The sequence below is a fragment of the Calonectris borealis genome, chromosome 15 (genome assembly GCF_964195595.1).
Source record: "Calonectris borealis chromosome 15, bCalBor7.hap1.2, whole genome shotgun sequence".
Lineage (NCBI taxonomy): Eukaryota > Metazoa > Chordata > Aves > Procellariiformes > Procellariidae > Calonectris > Calonectris borealis.
The window spans coordinates 16,328,957-16,344,815 of record NC_134326.1 but is presented as its reverse complement, the minus strand read 5'-3'; the positions used below and the strand labels follow the sequence as shown (position 1 = coordinate 16,344,815).

The following is a 15,859-nucleotide window of genomic DNA, read 5'->3' as shown; positions in this document are numbered from 1 at the left end:
GTGTCCTGCTGATCTTAGCTAAAGGATAATCCTCTTAAAGTAAAATGCAAATAGCATAGTAGTTACTTTGTCTTCCAAAAGTAACTGGAAATAGCAAAGTAGTCTGTCATATTAGGAAAGTGAGACTGAATAGTTATGTTTTGTATATGGTTATTACATAAAAAGTCCCACTGTAATGGATGAAGACTTTTTTCTCTGCTCACCAAAAACAGTGCTCGCAAAGCCTGTTGCGTTTCATAGGGTGATGGAGTCTTTGTAAACGTAGGGGTCTACTTTAGGATTAACGGAACTTCTGCAGTCCAAATGGCATCTTCTCGTCTCCTGTTTTGTGAAAGAATAAAGCGTTTGTACCTCAAGAGCCAGTATGCTATGTTTTATGGTGGCCTTTCTGCAACATCATAGTCAAACATTCATGACTTCTGCATCAGAAGGAGACTTTTACAAGTCTGTTTTAGGAGAGCAGAGGAAAAGCTCTGTAGACCTCCAAAGAAAGCAAAAACCGCTTAAGTTTTTGTGGTTGGCAAGAAAAAGGAAAATCTCTATCAGTTGTATAAAATGCTATTGTTAACCTCTCATTTGGTTTTCCATTTTAACCGTGTGAGTCATAGGATTTTGGATGCTGAGTGGTAGGTATTCACTCTGGGTTCACGGGAACAACAGACTAGTTAAAAATTCAGTGGTAACAAAGGCAGTGACAACTTCTATAAGTCTGAGTTCAGCTTCTGTGCATCCTCACACTGAACAGATAACCTGGTCACTTTAAACATTGCCAAGTTAGCCATCCATGGAGGGATATGGTGCAGGCTCAGAGGATTGTGGTACTATGCTTTCTTTTTTTTCTCCAAATCCCCCCTCCCCCTTTGAGAAGATGGATAATGGAGAACAGCAAATGTAAATGAAGAGGGTATACCGAAAACCTCTTTCACCAACCAGATTTTTTTTTTTATTTTTATCTAAGAAGACTGTCTAGACAGGCATCTATTTTAATGACATGCGAAGCAGAATAGTACATGAATACTTCATTAGTGAAAAGACTTGTCATCTTTGAACCCTGATGTAATGTTTCTTGGAAGCTGTTACCTTCTTGCAATATTAGATCCAAGTTTTACAGAGTGATATAGAAGTGGCAGTACATATGGTATTGCTAACACGACAACTACCGAGCATTGATACATAATTGACTTTCTCTATCAAACCTCGTTTGGGTAAAGAACAACTCACTGATGAATCGGATTGTTCTAGAGTTTTTATCATGACAAAAGCCTGTAAGGAGAGGGAAGGGGAAACTTGTCATAAAGGCTGCCATGACTGGGTGATTGGTTAACCAGCATCTGAACCCATGGTTGTGGTTAAAATTCACTATGTTCTTGCATTGTTTAGTTCATAGATGTTATTCATATCCTGGTCTAGTAACTGGCAGTCCTTAGCCATGCTGTGGATTACAGGTGTGTACCAGCCTGATGGGTGTCTGGTTGTCTGCCACAACCAGAGCAGATGAAAAGCCAATGAACTGCATAGACTGTAGGTATTTGTGCTCTTGTAAAACAGGATTAAGGAAGAATTAGCTCTGTTCAGTAAGTTACACCGCTGTCAAGTTTTGAGCATTCTGGCATAGGTCCCCTCTTCCCTGGCTTCCCCTCTTTCTCTGGCAGACGAGCACAGTGGAGCTGCAGATCCCAGTTCTTCTGACAGGATTGCCACTGCTGCTGTTGGCATTAGTGAGGATTTTTAAGAGGAATTTTGCGGGACTTGGTTCAGGGCCTTGAGCCCCCCTTTCCCACAAGCATTCTCCTTCCCAAATCATTCTCTCCCTACTTGTCCATCCTCCCAGGGCAGCTAATCCCTCTCTTCTCCCTGCCCTGCTCTCCCCCCCTCCAGCACAGGGGGACAGTAAGGGATGCACACCAACTAACTGCGGCTAAAATTCGAAGAAAAGTGGCTTGCTTATCTAGTGCAGAAATTTCTGTCTTTCAGAAGACTCTGTTAATCTTAATTATCTTTCACCTTCAGCCTAGTTAATTAGTGCTAATGAATTAACTGATGCTGGTGCTCTGCTGTGATAAAGGGAGAGGATCACCGTGCCCAGCGATGCACCTTGCATATCTGCACCAGCCTTTTCCCAAAATAAACCCCCCCTGCTGCTTCCCTGCCCCCCCCCTCGCCAAATTCCAACCCAAACCAAAGCTTTCTAACAAACATAGGTAGCAATGGCATGCAGGCAGATTGGCTTTCAGTTACAACACATGGACGAGACATACCTCAGGCTGGGTGATGATGGCACGTCCCTCTTAGCCAGCAATCAGTGCAGAAGGAGCTGCACAAACCCCTTGTCTCGCTTCGCTGTTCAGATGCATCTCGGTTTCTTTGGCAGGTGAGCGTTCAGGCGATGCCATCCCAGAGCGCAAGCTTCGCTCTCTGCAGTACTGCTGCCCTGTGGTTTCAGTAGGTACCAGGCGCCGCTGATTCGGTGATAGCGGTTTGGGTTTTCCTCCCCTGTGCAGGCGTGAGTTGCAAAACTGGTTTTAAGAATGGTTTACGCATGAGATCGCCAGCCTGATTCGCAAACCTGCCCCGCACTAGGGTAAGGTGTGCTTAGTTTGAAGCAGGGTGACTTAGATACACATGGGGGATCTTTGGCTAGATACTGAGATCTGCTCTTCAGAGTATTACTACAGCAAAAGCAGCCAGTTAGGATCATTCAGGTTGGAAGGGGCCTCAAGAGGCTGTCTAGTCCAACCTTCTGCTGCAAGTGTGTCTCAGGTTATTGCCTTGCAGAGCCTTTTCAGACAGCTGAGTGTACGTTATTTTATCGGCAATCTTGGAGCCCGGGTGAGCCGGGTTTTCTGAAGAACATCCAAGCTAGGAGATGAGCATGAGCAGTGCGATAGCTCATTCAGTGAACCAGCTATGAGCTAGTTCTCCTGCCAAAGAACGGGGTGGGAGGATTACAAAGGCAGTAGCAGAGTGTCTTAATTTTCTCTTCCTTTCCCTTGTTGTAATGCACTAAGCACAATTCCAGCCTGTCTTGTGCCAGTTGCCGCAGGCGGGAGTGAGCTGGTCCCTGCTCACCAAGCAGCTCCTGAAGCACTGGGATCTCCTGCTGGCTCTGGGAGTCGTTCTCCGTTGTGGGGAAGAGCCAGACCGATAATGTTCCCATAATGGAAGAGCTGTTTTTCAGTGAATTTAAAATGAGAATTATTAAATGTGTAACACTTATTATCTACAAAACCCATTCTTTAAGGAGCTGGAGTAAGTTCTTTATTATAAAGGGAGGCTGAGGATGAAAGCAGAGCTGTGTTGTGTGAGCAGTTGTGCTGTGGCTTAGGAGACAAACTTGTACCTTTATAAAGGCTTTGTACAGTAGCTTTATGGTAGTTTAAATTTGCATAGCCCATGGAAGTTTAGTGTGGAAGAAGCATGGGAGGGGGCTTATATATGTGGTTTATTATCAAGTGCTTCATCCACACCATTAATGATTATAGCCAGTTTATTGTTTTCCCTATGTGGTGCAAGGCACAGGCTTGCATGAGTACTCCCACGCATTGCCCTCCAGAAAATGGGAGAGCTACAGTTGTTAACTGCAGCATTAAGCCGTTTCAGTCGTTATTAAGTTATATAGGGTTTAATGTGAAAGAGCTTTTTTTTCTTTTAACTCCTCCCAGTTTGTGATGGATGTAGGTGAACTGGAACAAGCACTGCATGTTTTCACTTGTTTGTCTCAATCCTGTTCATGTACTGAGCAAAGTCACCCTTCACCACTCTCGCATGCCGTTGACGTCAGTACACATTTTTTTTTCGTATAAGATCCTGTGTTTCCCAGCCATGACCTGGAATCAGCGACTAATAAAGATGAAGAGATAGTTCAGCTTTTCTGCCTCAGTCATTGCTCTCTAGGAATTGTTGTACTGTAGGACCCAGAAGAAGACCCACTTGTTTTCTGATGCTCATAATGAGTTTCAGGCATTAGTGACCTATATTGGATTCGAACCAATAGTCTACAGGTAAAAGCTCTACTATTGCCAATTTATTCAGCAATCCAGGCTCAGCTTGGGTTTGGAATGGAGCTTTTCAGTAAGAAAAACAAATGAACCAGCTGTTCCTTGGGCAAATGTGTTATACACAGACACTTGAGCTCCTTAAATTAGCTAGTCTCATTGCAATGCTAGATTTTGGTTTGTGTCGTCTTAATTTTTTTTCCTGCAGCAAGTCTGTCTGGGGGAAGGGAAGAAGAGATGGAAATCTGCTCGGTTTTTAAGTTCTGGGCGTTAATGAGCAATCCTCCTCAAAGCTGCTCGAAATCTTAAAGAAATAGAAGGCACGTCATGAACAGAAAACAAGAAATTTGCTGCTTTTTCTGAAGAGAATGGTATGCAGCTTTAAAGAAATGCCAAAATGCATTAAAACTTTTTATGTTTTCGGATGAGTGTGGTCATATACGCCTGATTGCAAAAGTTTACCGTTGTGTCATTTAGGTCTCATAAATTGTTCGTCCTTTCATGTGTGGAAGGACAAGCAAGTCCAAACTCTGAACTGCTTAGGGGTGGAAGCAGTATCTCAACTAGTTCTTTTTTAGTGTTTTCCCTTACCAATCCACAGAAATATCTTCATCCTAATAATCTCAATAAAACAAAGTTTTGTGGCCTGCAGGGCTATTAGGGCAATTCATTTCAATATGTTTCAATTCTGTATGCTTGATGATCACATCTGCTTATTTTTCTGCCCAAAACTCTCAAGCTGTCTCCCACCTGGATAACGACCAACAAGAAGCTCTGCCTCGCAGCTCCTTCCAGAATTCTCTAGTCTTCACATTGATACTACTTTTGAAATATTAAAATAATCCCATCCGCTGTGGTTCTAGCATTGAATCTTCTGTTCCGTCTGACTTGAATCAAGCCTATAAGGTTAACTCCATAACTGTGTTGGAGCATCGATACTGAATGACTCTAGAGCTTGCTTGACAGTGTAAGTCTTTAACGGGGAATCTCAGAGTAATGAATTGGTCAATGAGATCCTCAAAGCACTCCTTAGATCACGTGCCATGGCACCTTAATTCTGAATGATAGAAAGTCGGAGAGGATTAAGGTTTGGGTGGGTGGGTTTGTTGGTTCAGTCATTGGCTTTACTCAAAGGCAGTTCTTCAGGTTGCTACCAGGATGTTTTGTGTCTGAGTTTATTAAAGTCATGTCAACATCTAAAGGAGTATTTAAATACAGAAAGAATACTCAAGTATATGAAGTATTCATAAGCTTAATTTGTCCTCTCCTCAATGTTGTTGTAAGATCTTTTTATAATATCTTGGTCTTTCATGTCCAGTTCAGAATCCTTCGCCTAGACCTGCACGCCTGCCACCCGTCCTCTCTGCTGCTTTCTTCCTGAAATCTGCCCCTTCTACGTGGTTTCTTTGTATGATCCAGCAGTGAAAATTCAAAGTACTGACTCACCCCCTAGGCTTTGGCGTCTGAACCTGGTCTGGTTGCCGGATGCAGCATCCAGCTGCAGCGTCTGGGGAAGGAAGGGGAAGCAGGGAAGGGGAAGCCTGTCCTCGCGCGGCTCCGAGCACCTGCCCGCTGGTGGAGTGCGGCGCTGGCCGGGAGGGCGCAGGGCTGCCTGCCTGAACGGCGAAACCTCTCTTTGCGTTGCTTTTTCCTTCTCCGGTTTACGGGGGGCTGCATCCTTCCTATGCCGTAACTGGCTGGTGAGGACGCTTGTTGCCTAGGTAACGGGGAAACACCCCCCCAGAATTATTTTTTTTTTTCTCTGTGTTTTTGACATTCTTTTAATGCCTCTTCCTGCTGAATAACTTCTGTGGCCCAATGTATCTTGCAGGAAGGATCAGAAACATGGTTTTCAATTATAACAGCAAAATGACGAAGGGCTTTGTAGTTCGGGTGTTTAATTTCCTGCGTGCTTTGCGCTGCGTAAGGGACGCTGCAGCGAGTGCCTCGGTGAAGAGCTGCCATCTGGCTGGTGAGATAGGCCTTGCCGTGGTGGCTGCGGGTAATTCAACCACTTTCTGTCTTCCTCTCTGATTAACTTGTGTTTTTCGGCATCGCTTAAAACAGCTCCAAACTCACCGCGCCTTTGGTTAACGCATTCAGCCATCGTTTCACTTCTGAGCTCCCACCAACCTGACAGCCCTTCACGCTCTGCCTTTGAGTTTGTTGCTGCTTATGACATCTTGAAGCTTGTAGCAGAGCCTGACCCTCTCCAAAGATCACTTCACTGAAAGCCTCGTAAAGCCCAGCGGGAATTAGCTGGCTGAAGAGGACCAGGCTGTGTGTGCACAGCTCCATGTCTCTTTGGAGGTGAGGACCAACACCTCCCCGTCTCCTCCCTGGAGCTCCGGCTTGGCCTTCGGCAGGCGCGGTGTGCTGGTGAGGAGGTGGTGCCGTCGTAAAGTCTCTTCTGCTCACAATAGTCGTCTTCTGTGCTTTAATCAATATATCCAGTCTTGAGAGTCATTGAGTGGTACGTAATAGGACTTGAGAGTCTTAGAGATGTTTTTACCAGTACAAGTGGAAGAATGGGATTACCGGTGAGGTTTATGGTAACCTGTTGTTATATTAACAATTTGTCATAAAGAGTTTCTCAGTCTGGGATGGGACTGTGCAGTTTCTATCAGCAAGAGGTTTCCTCTACTGTGTCTTTTTTCTTTTTTTTCTTTTTTTTTTTTTTTAAACACAGACCTCCAAGTTAGCTGGTGTTTCAGAGGATTTTTTTAATATTGCTTATCTGATTATGATTAAGCAAGTTGGTGTTTATAGCATATGCTTTGACCTTGATGTTAGTTCAGCTGGGCAAGGATATAAATGATAAAGAAATTCTTTAGCAAGCTTACCCCATTGTATTTAAAATTAACTCTTTGATATGCTATTCTAAAATAGGAGCTTTTAAAGAAAGATACAAGTTTAGTTGCTCTTGCTGAATTTAAAGGCTGTTGAAGTTTGGATTTTTCTTTTTTTTAGCAGCAAACTACATCTACTTGTTTCTATGAACTGTGATCCAGAATTTAGTACTGTGACATTTACTAAATAGATCAGGCGTACAGAATGAAATGAACATTGTAAAACAAAACTGAAGTACGGGAGCTTCAGGCCTTGCTCTGTAAATCACAGACAAAGTACCGTGAAAGGTATGGATCCAATACAGTTTTGATAAAAGCTGGTTTGCTCTGGGATTCATAAACGATACAAGACTGTAATGAGTTGAATAACTATATTTTCTGGATTTCCCCTTTTTGTTTTGTTTTCTCAATAAATCTCAGGGCATAGCAGCCTACAAACAGAAAAGTCTCAAAAGCAACTGCACCTAAACATTGATCTTTTAGCCAAAGATTTCCTCTGTGTGTTTTCATCAACACAAATTATCCTTAAAAAAGGGGGCCTTCTGTCTAAAAGAAAGATTTCCAGCACAAGATGCTGCTGTCACAGTGGGCTGAGTGACACAGTATGTCCCCAAATTATAATTTTATATTGCAGTAATTTTGCTGATCAAACAGCAAAGTTTAAGACAACTCACTGTCAGCATGAAAAAACCTCCAACTAAAAAAACCACCTTTAGTTTCTAACAAGGAGCAGTTGGGTGTTGTGTGCAGAACTGCCGAGTCAAAGAGTTTTTTAAATATTCTGTAGCTCAAGGACTTGGCTCTTCTTCAAACATTTCCAACTACAAAAGGATGGGTAATCTTGCAAGTGAATGTACCCCCTCTAGGGGCAAAAATGTGGAAATTTGTTGTAGCAGGTAAATTCAAAACAGGGGAGAAGCGTTTGCTTGGAGTGTGAATATCTGGGGTTTTTTAACCACAGTGGGAAGGGATTTCGGCTGCGATTTAGGATGCAGCTTCCTCTGCATCTTGGCTCCCTGGCTTGCTGCAAGGGGTGACGTGCGCTGTATGCAGCAGGACTCTGCTTTCAGCCTTCTCTTACTTTAACTCTTAAAACATTATGAAAAATGTGCTGCTGTTTTTCCAGGGTAGTTCTTGAAATACCTTTATAAAGCATGTCTCATACTGTGAAAAAGTCAGCTTGCATTTGTAAGTTCAGTGTTACAATTCTTGAGCTGTTCTGTGCGCGTTGTACCATTTTGATAAGAAGGAATGCCGTACACACACCGCTGCCCGGTCCGCTTTAACACGAACATCCAGATTATCCCAAGGAACCTCTTGGGAGTCTAGGGAAATAAAAATCCCTCCTGAAACTTCAGGGCTTTGAATATGGGAGTTACAGACGCTGTGCAAATGTAAAGTCTGTGCTGGGTATCGTTGCTGTGGCGGTGACACCGTGCTCCATACGGAGCCGCAGAGTTGTCTGACTTGGGTGGTCGTGTTTGTTCTGGCAGTGCTTGCTAAAACATGAGTCCTATATGAAACCGTTTCAGCAATTTTTGAATGTTTGAGAAGTTACAAAATCTTTCTTTCAAAGGCCTTTGGACTTTGCCATTTTGGCTTTTCAGAGCTCACGTTCAGGATCGTGTAATTCCTCCAAGTGGCATTTTCTGGGTGCACGCGTGCCCTGAACCTCAGGCCGTGCTGCTGGTGAAATGCTCCTCTTTTAAACAAGACATGGGGAGAACATCGTCCTCCCTCGTCTCTTCCTTCCTGCTGCTTTTGAAGTTTATCCTGGTTTATCTGGAGGGAGAGGTGCGTTTGACTTTTAGGGGGGGCTTTTAAGTCAACCCCAAGTTTCCATATGAAAACAAGGTGAAGCAATTTTTAATGAAAACTTCAGATTTTTTGTATCAATCCTTTAAAGCCTGAATCGACCTCATTGTTCAGGTGGTTTAACAGCGGGGTCAGCTCTTCTGAGCGTGACCGCTTCAATGTTAAATGTGAAATGCATTCGTATTCATTTTTTTTCCCTCTTATCTCCTAAAGGTGCTCTTACAGAGTGTTACGATGAACTGGGCAACCGGTACCAGCTTCCCGTCTACTGCCTCGCCCCACCTATCAACATGATAGAGGAGAAGGGTGACCTGGAGACTCTGGATATTCCTGATCCCCCACCCAATTCAGGGCACGAATGCCAGCTTCGTTTGCGCCTGTCCACAGGCAAAGACCTCAAACTGATGGTCCGCAGCATGGACACGGTGTACCACATGAAGAGGCGGCTGCACGCAGTGGAGGGAGTGGAGCCGGGCAGCCAGCGCTGGTTCTTCTCGGGCAGGCCGCTGGCAGACAAAATGAAACTGGAGGAGCTGAAAATCCCAAAAGACTACGTGGTGCAAGTCATCGTGAGCCAGCCCTTAGCAAATCCCACCCCGGTGGAAAACTGATTTCTGCTTGTTTATTGATTCTTCTTTCCTCCGTCTCTGTCATGGGGTTTGTTTTCACTGCCCTCTCTTCTTTTGGTTTGTCCTGCTAATGGATTGGTTCCAAGAAATGACCAGCAAAAATTCCATCTGTGATGGAGATCTGCAAAAACAAAACATAAAAATGTAAACTGGCCTTTGGGGGTTGCCTGATCTCATATTTAACACAACAGCAAGCAAGACAGGGCAAGGGTAAAGGAAGGAGCAGGAAGGGGAAGGGAGAAGGTACAAGGAAGGAGGGAAGAGATTGTAGTACACTTAATAAAAAAAGGTAATGATTCTTGAAACTGTAGGTGGTGTCGTTATCCATGGAGCCAGAGCAACAGAGAGCACTTTTATTTAAAAAAACAAAAATTAAAAAATTAATCAATTTGTAAAATTTCGTATCAGCACCACATACAGTTCATGCAAGAATCGCAGCTACTCTGGGTAGGTCCCGCGCTGCGTGTTGACGGGGATCCTTTCTGGTTTGACCTAACTTGCCTGCTTTGCCCAGGCACTGCGGAGCTGGGCTGGGGGCTCGGTCTCAGTCCTGCGCGGGTGGCTCCTGGCGATGCTCAGACCAAGCAATTGTACATTCCAAGATGGCAACGCAGTCCTGTGCCATTGCTGGCTCCCGAGCTGGGAACCTTAGGCAATAACTTAGTCAATATATACTCTCACGTACTGTACTGTAAACTTACTTGCTACAAGACTGACTTAGCCTGAAGTTTACTGGCTCACCGGCACCTGAGTACGTGCCTGCCAAATTACTGTATCTCACTCAGAACATTAAAACAAATTTTTATCAGGCTAGCTGAGTGATGCGCTGGTCTGCGCTGAAGCGTTAGTGCCTCACCTAGGTCAAATGGCACCGGTGTTATAGGTGCAGGTTAAACTGCAGTTACACCCAGATGCAATGGATTGCAACTTCCCCTGCTCGGTTTCTAGAGGGCACAAAGCATGGAAAATGGTAAGGAGGACACGACAGCACACGATTTTCAGCTTTTGATGTGAGTGTCATTTGAAGCTAGCTCTGGTGACTCTCCAGCCAGGACAACTGGAGGTATCCTCACCGACACGCACCCACGGCCCAGAGCGGTGACAGTGGAGTTGCAGAGCCAGTGCTTTCCCTTCAGAATGTAAGAGGAGCCCTTTTGGCAAATGACAAATCCTTTTGTAGTCTCAAAAATCTGAATCGGAGCGTATTTTGGGGGTGGGGGGTGGGAATCTAATTGCTTGTTCCCTGAGTTAGCGATGCTCTCTGTGTTCCTTTGGCTGCTCTGCACCCCTGTCTGGTAATGCCTTTGGTCGAGATCAAATGCCCTGTTCCTTTCAAACATGACTTCTAGTTTGCTTGTTTTTTCAGCCATCATTGAAATGACTTCATTTCTTCCAAAGTCAAATGTGCTATTTGGGTATGAATAGTATATTTTTATTGGTTTCCGTCTTCCCTCTCTGAATCAATGGTCTAAAGCTACAGTTGTCCCAGCTCTTTCTCATCTACCAGTGAAACTGGTGGGTTACATTGACAATTTTAAACTTATTACTTTTGCTCCTTCATTAATTCCATAGAACCCAGTTTCTCGGACTCAAAGGAAGTTCTTGCTCCGCGAGTGTCAGCATAGAGCCAGAATGAGCAGAGGTCGCTTGTACAACATCGAGTTTTTCCCAGCAGGTGGAAGCAGGTGCAGAATTTACATTGATGGTTGGAAAACAGATCCACATTTTATATGCATTTCCCACCCTACCCCAAATAAATATAGCTTTCTTTTTGGTCCCCATATTGTATTGTCCCTGTTGTATTAAGCCTATGGTTTTCTGACAGCTCCTTTAGCCCCTGTGCAAAGAAAAATTAGTTCCCTGTTCTCATAAACACCAAAGTGACTTGGTTTTCTTTTTTCTTTTTTTTTTTTAAAGATGAAATCAAAGCTGATAAATACTAATCTATAACAAAAGTTTTCTATTGTGGAGGTTTTTTAAGACAAATATGATTTACTATACTGGGTTTTTGTAGCCAGAACTTTTGCATTCCAGAGGGGAAAAAAATATTTGATCTATAAACAATTCAAAAATCTCTTGGATTTTCGCTGGGCAATGGATGGTTTCATGCCAGGAAGACACCACTTGTCTTGTAAGGCATAACTTACATCTCTGCATAAATGGTCTTTAAGACGTAATTTCCCTGCAGTCCCTTCTGGAAGGGAGGAAATTGTGATAGATTAAGGAGGAGCAAACCAGGGTGACAGTTCTGTAACTGTGAACACTAAAACACTACTTTTTTTTGTAGGAACATTTTGTTGATTTTTGTTTCCTTTTCCTATTTTCATTTGGGCAATTGTCACCATGTCCTGTTTTTGAGATTACCGCGTGTAGGGGCTGGGAGAGCTCCTTCTTTCCCTCTCCCTCCTCTTAGTTGGAAAAGATTCAGTTTTATTATGCCATAATAGATTACCATCTTCTATATTAATTGTTTTTATGTCGGGGAGCAAGGTGATGATCTGAAGGCCATGTTGCCAGTGGGCTTTGAGTAGAACAGAGAATTGGTTCATGAAAATACTCTGTTCTCTAACAGCCTCTTCTCCTCTCCTGTCCCTTAAGCACATACCTAAAACTGAAAAAATTCAATAGTAAAATGCTTTTCTAGGTGAAAGTGAAGATTTTTCAACCTCTTCTGTATAAAATGACAGATGTGCTAAGCACATACCCTGCTGGAAACAAATTTTACAAGATTTGTATTAGGAAAGAATTCTAAGTTTCAAAAAAAAAAAAAATATATATATTAAAAAAAAATCGGTAATGAAGGCATACAGGCATACAGCATGTTGACTAACATATCCCATGTATATAACTAGAGTTGCAATACCCATTGAGAGAACAGTCGTTTCTGTTTCCGAAATGCCTTGGTTTTGTCCTACGAGATGGTCTGTGGTGCAAACGCCAGTGCAGGACACCAGGCTGGGGCTCCCGTGCGGGTTCCCAGGGCAGAGCAGGGCTCCCCGGGTGCCTGGAGGAGGGAGGGAGGTAAGGCTGGTTTAATTGCAGAGCAGAGTAGGCATGGCTGAAGTGAGACTAACAAAGTACCAAAGCGCTGTTCAGCTGGCCGCCCCGGGGAGAAGGCAGGACCGGTGCAGGTCTGTGTGGCCGACGCAAGTGGCTGCTCACGGGGGGGGGATAGATAGAAGCAGCCCGCTGGTGTGCGCACCTTCATTTTGCAGCGTGGGTGCACGTTGAGCTGCACGTCCCTGGCAACAGGGCCTGGGCTGGGTTTTGGCGTGCTGGTTGGCGTGCTGCCCACGCTCTGCGGTGGCTTGGTTAGAAACAAAGTAATGCAATGGCTTTTGTAATGCATGCAGCCGTGAAGTGCAATGCCAAGCGCAGACAAGTGAGGAGTAATAGGATATTTTTTATTTGTTAGACCCATCAGCCCTTTGTGTCATTCCTGATTAGCTCTGGCTATGAACTGATGCCAGTAGATGACATTTTTTACCATGTTAGTGACAGGACTGTTTGACGTGATTCAAATTTTTATACTCTCTATTGTTGCTTCTGCCTGACCCAGAAGTAATAACCTAGTGAAAATCCACACTCCTGAACAGCTTGAAAGGCAGAGAGGCATGAACACACGTGGTCTGCTGGGGCGAGGGAGCTCCAGAAGAGCCGCAGATGCTGTAGGTACGTTGCTCGGTGCCCTGCAGAAGGATGCTCAGGGTCGTCTTCCACAACCAAGTGAGCACCCGGCTCCCACAGGTTTTCATTGACCACCTTGACCCTTTGTGCATCACGGTTTATCGGTGTCCTCTGCAGAAAACACAGCTTGGAATAGCTGCACTGCGAAAACTTTTTTTTGTTTTCTGAAAGCCTTTACTTCTCTGAATCTGGGAAATATTTTGGAAAACTAAATGATGCGAGTCAGCAGTGTAGTAAGTTGGGTTTTTTAATACTATGCTAAAATGCTAAAAGTAGTAGTAAAAACAACAACAAAAAAAAACTCACCCCAGGAGCAACCAAACAAAACCCCAGCTCCTCTTTGCCTTTCACAGAAAGTTCCTAAGTTGCTTTGGGGAGGAGAGGAAAGAGGGGTTCATTGAAGCAACAAGGCAACACATGGCAATGTGCATAACCTTTGGTAACGCAGATGGCCGATTGATAAAATATTGCTGTAGTATGACATGCTTCTGCATATATATCTGTTGTTAGTAAATAATGTAAGAACTTTTGAAAAACTATTAAAAAAAACCCTTAGTTTGTTACAATGGTGGGATGCTTTTCGCCATGGAGTTTTGAAAGCATTTTAGCCGTTTAAGTGTTGAGGAATTGAATGCTGTACGTTTCTCCATTTCTATCTTCTTCAGAAGCGTAAGTGGTAGCTACATTTCTGACTCTTGATCTCTATTTTACAAACTCTTTTCTGTATCACTGTAAATACATCCAAGACCCTGCACCTTATGCAGAGAATGTTTACATTTTAAAAAAAAAAAAAAAGATTTTTGTTGGCTTTTATGCTGCGCTGCTCAGATCCTGTTACGTTGAAATGAAAGTAGTCTCTGTTAGAAAAAGGGGCTTTTTTTCCTTTGCCCTTCACCACTTCCCTTGTGATTCTGACTCCCTCCTGGATGATGGCTGGCAGCTCTTGGACAGCTTGCACCCTCCTGCAGTAGGATGTAGAGGTATTTGAGAAAGTCGTTTTTGAAAACTTGCTTTGGGTGGGGGGATGAGCTTCGTATGCTCTGCAACTTTCTTGGAAAAAGAAAAAAAATCTGCTTCAAACCCACTAGATGTTGGTGGTCTGCCTTGCAAGTGAACAGATCTAGGAAGCCTTTGAGTTAAACTCTCCAGCAACCGTGCTTCTGTCTTCTCCCAAAGAAGATGAATGTCCTGCTATTATATCTGCAGCTACAAACACTTCTGTTGGTTAATGACTGTATATACAAGTCTGCCTGCTTTAAGACTTTTCCTTCTCATAAAGTGGTTTTGATTGCTCTGTTCTGCAAATGGCTCTCCTCTTCCATATTTCATCCGCTTAGATACTCCGTAGCCACGTGTGTCTTGCTCTTGTTCATAGGAGATGGAGCTATAGCTCTCCTTCCAAGGGAGATACATGCCACTGAGCCTACAAAAGTCAAATTGTTGGAAGATGAGATGTTTCAACCAGCGGGCTTCTTACCGTGGATTTTGAGACTATTAATAAACGTGTCCACTGGACTCTCTGAAGAAGTAACGTTCCTGCCCTCCAAGCAGGACCACTTGTTGGGTTTTTATCCGGCAGAACTCTGTATTTGTATATTTTACAGATGAAGACCATTTGATCAGAGCCATGGGGCAAATAGAGAACTTAAAATCCTGACTCCTGCCTTAAAACTTTTAGTTCATCTTGAGCTCCAAAAATTCTGCACCTGCTCGTTCCCAAGTCCCTTTTTTTCTTTAGGAAATTTGAATCCAGTCAAAGGCTGGAGACAATTTAAGGAAATTTAAAATAAAATAAATTTTAGCTGATGGCTTTATTAAAATAACTAACTGGTCTTGTATTAAAAACCCTGTTTGTGCCTCTCTTAAGTCCAGGGAATGTTTAACAAGTGGAGGTGGCTTTTGAGCAATGATTGAAATGACTGCATTAGCTGGCAATTTGTGAGACACTTGCTTTCATATGCTCTGAGCAAGAGACTTTGGTTTGTGTCCTCTCTGCCTCATGGTAATGGCTTTCAAAGATGGCTGGTACCATCAAATTTGTACTTCTTGAATAAATATCTTCATTTTTATGGTAAAACTTTTTGTATGCGGTTTGTTTGTGTGTGCCATGTAACAAACATTCGTGTTACGTAGGGTACGGTGCTAGATTTGGTACTGACACAGAAAATACACAGCTCCAGCGCACAGTGAAACAAGGACGAGGGGATTCCAGTGACGTGACCTTTTTTTTTCCCCTGTAACTTCTATAAAATCTTTTAGAAACAAATATACCAGTTGTGTAAAACATGCTTTTTAACTTTTTTCCCCTCCCTGGCTCCTCCAGTCAGTGAAGAATTCTAGGCCAATATAAAGATGCTGTGAACATCAGGTAACTTTTAAAATGCATTATGTATTTTTTTATGTTGTACCTCTGTTTCTTGGTTGACATATCGCAGTAGTGTGTGCACATATTTTTTAATCAACTGCAAAGCACAAGTAGGTTGTCTTTAGACTGTTAAATTATGTGATTATTTTTTTTTAACCTAGGGAAGATCTTTTAACCATTGAGAGCAAACCATCATGAATTTCTATTGGAAATGCTGTACAAAATTTCCTGTATTTAAAACAAAAAAGAGAAACTTTTTTTTCCCCTGCATTGAAAAAATAAAAGTAATCCTGGAAATGCCATGCCTTAAGACATAAACTCAGTGTTGTTTTTCTTTTTAAATTTCTTCAATAGGGCTTTTAATTCTGAGCTGGAGCTCTACAACTTTTTCATTACCTGCCTGATACCCTAGAGACATGTTTTGGTAATAATTTTGGTGTGTGACAATGTTTTATGTTGCAAATAAAGTGTGCAGTCCGTGGAGAATGCAGCGCCTGGAGATGTGCTCAGACATCCAGC

At 43.2% G+C, this 15,859-nt stretch overlaps 1 protein-coding gene across 1 annotated transcript in view; it reads left to right on the top strand.

Moving 5' to 3' along the window:
* The window catches only part of UBTD2 (ubiquitin domain containing 2), a 60,815-nt gene extending 45,173 nt beyond the window's left edge, over window positions 1-15,642 (top strand). Inside the window, exon 3 of the mRNA XM_075164409.1 lies at window positions 8,873-15,642. Within this exon, the coding sequence (XP_075020510.1) occupies window positions 8,873-9,270 (398 nt within the window). The 3' untranslated portion in view covers window positions 9,271-15,642. The remainder of the gene's footprint in view (window positions 1-8,872) is intronic.
* The last annotated feature ends 217 nt before the right edge of the window (window positions 15,643-15,859 follow it).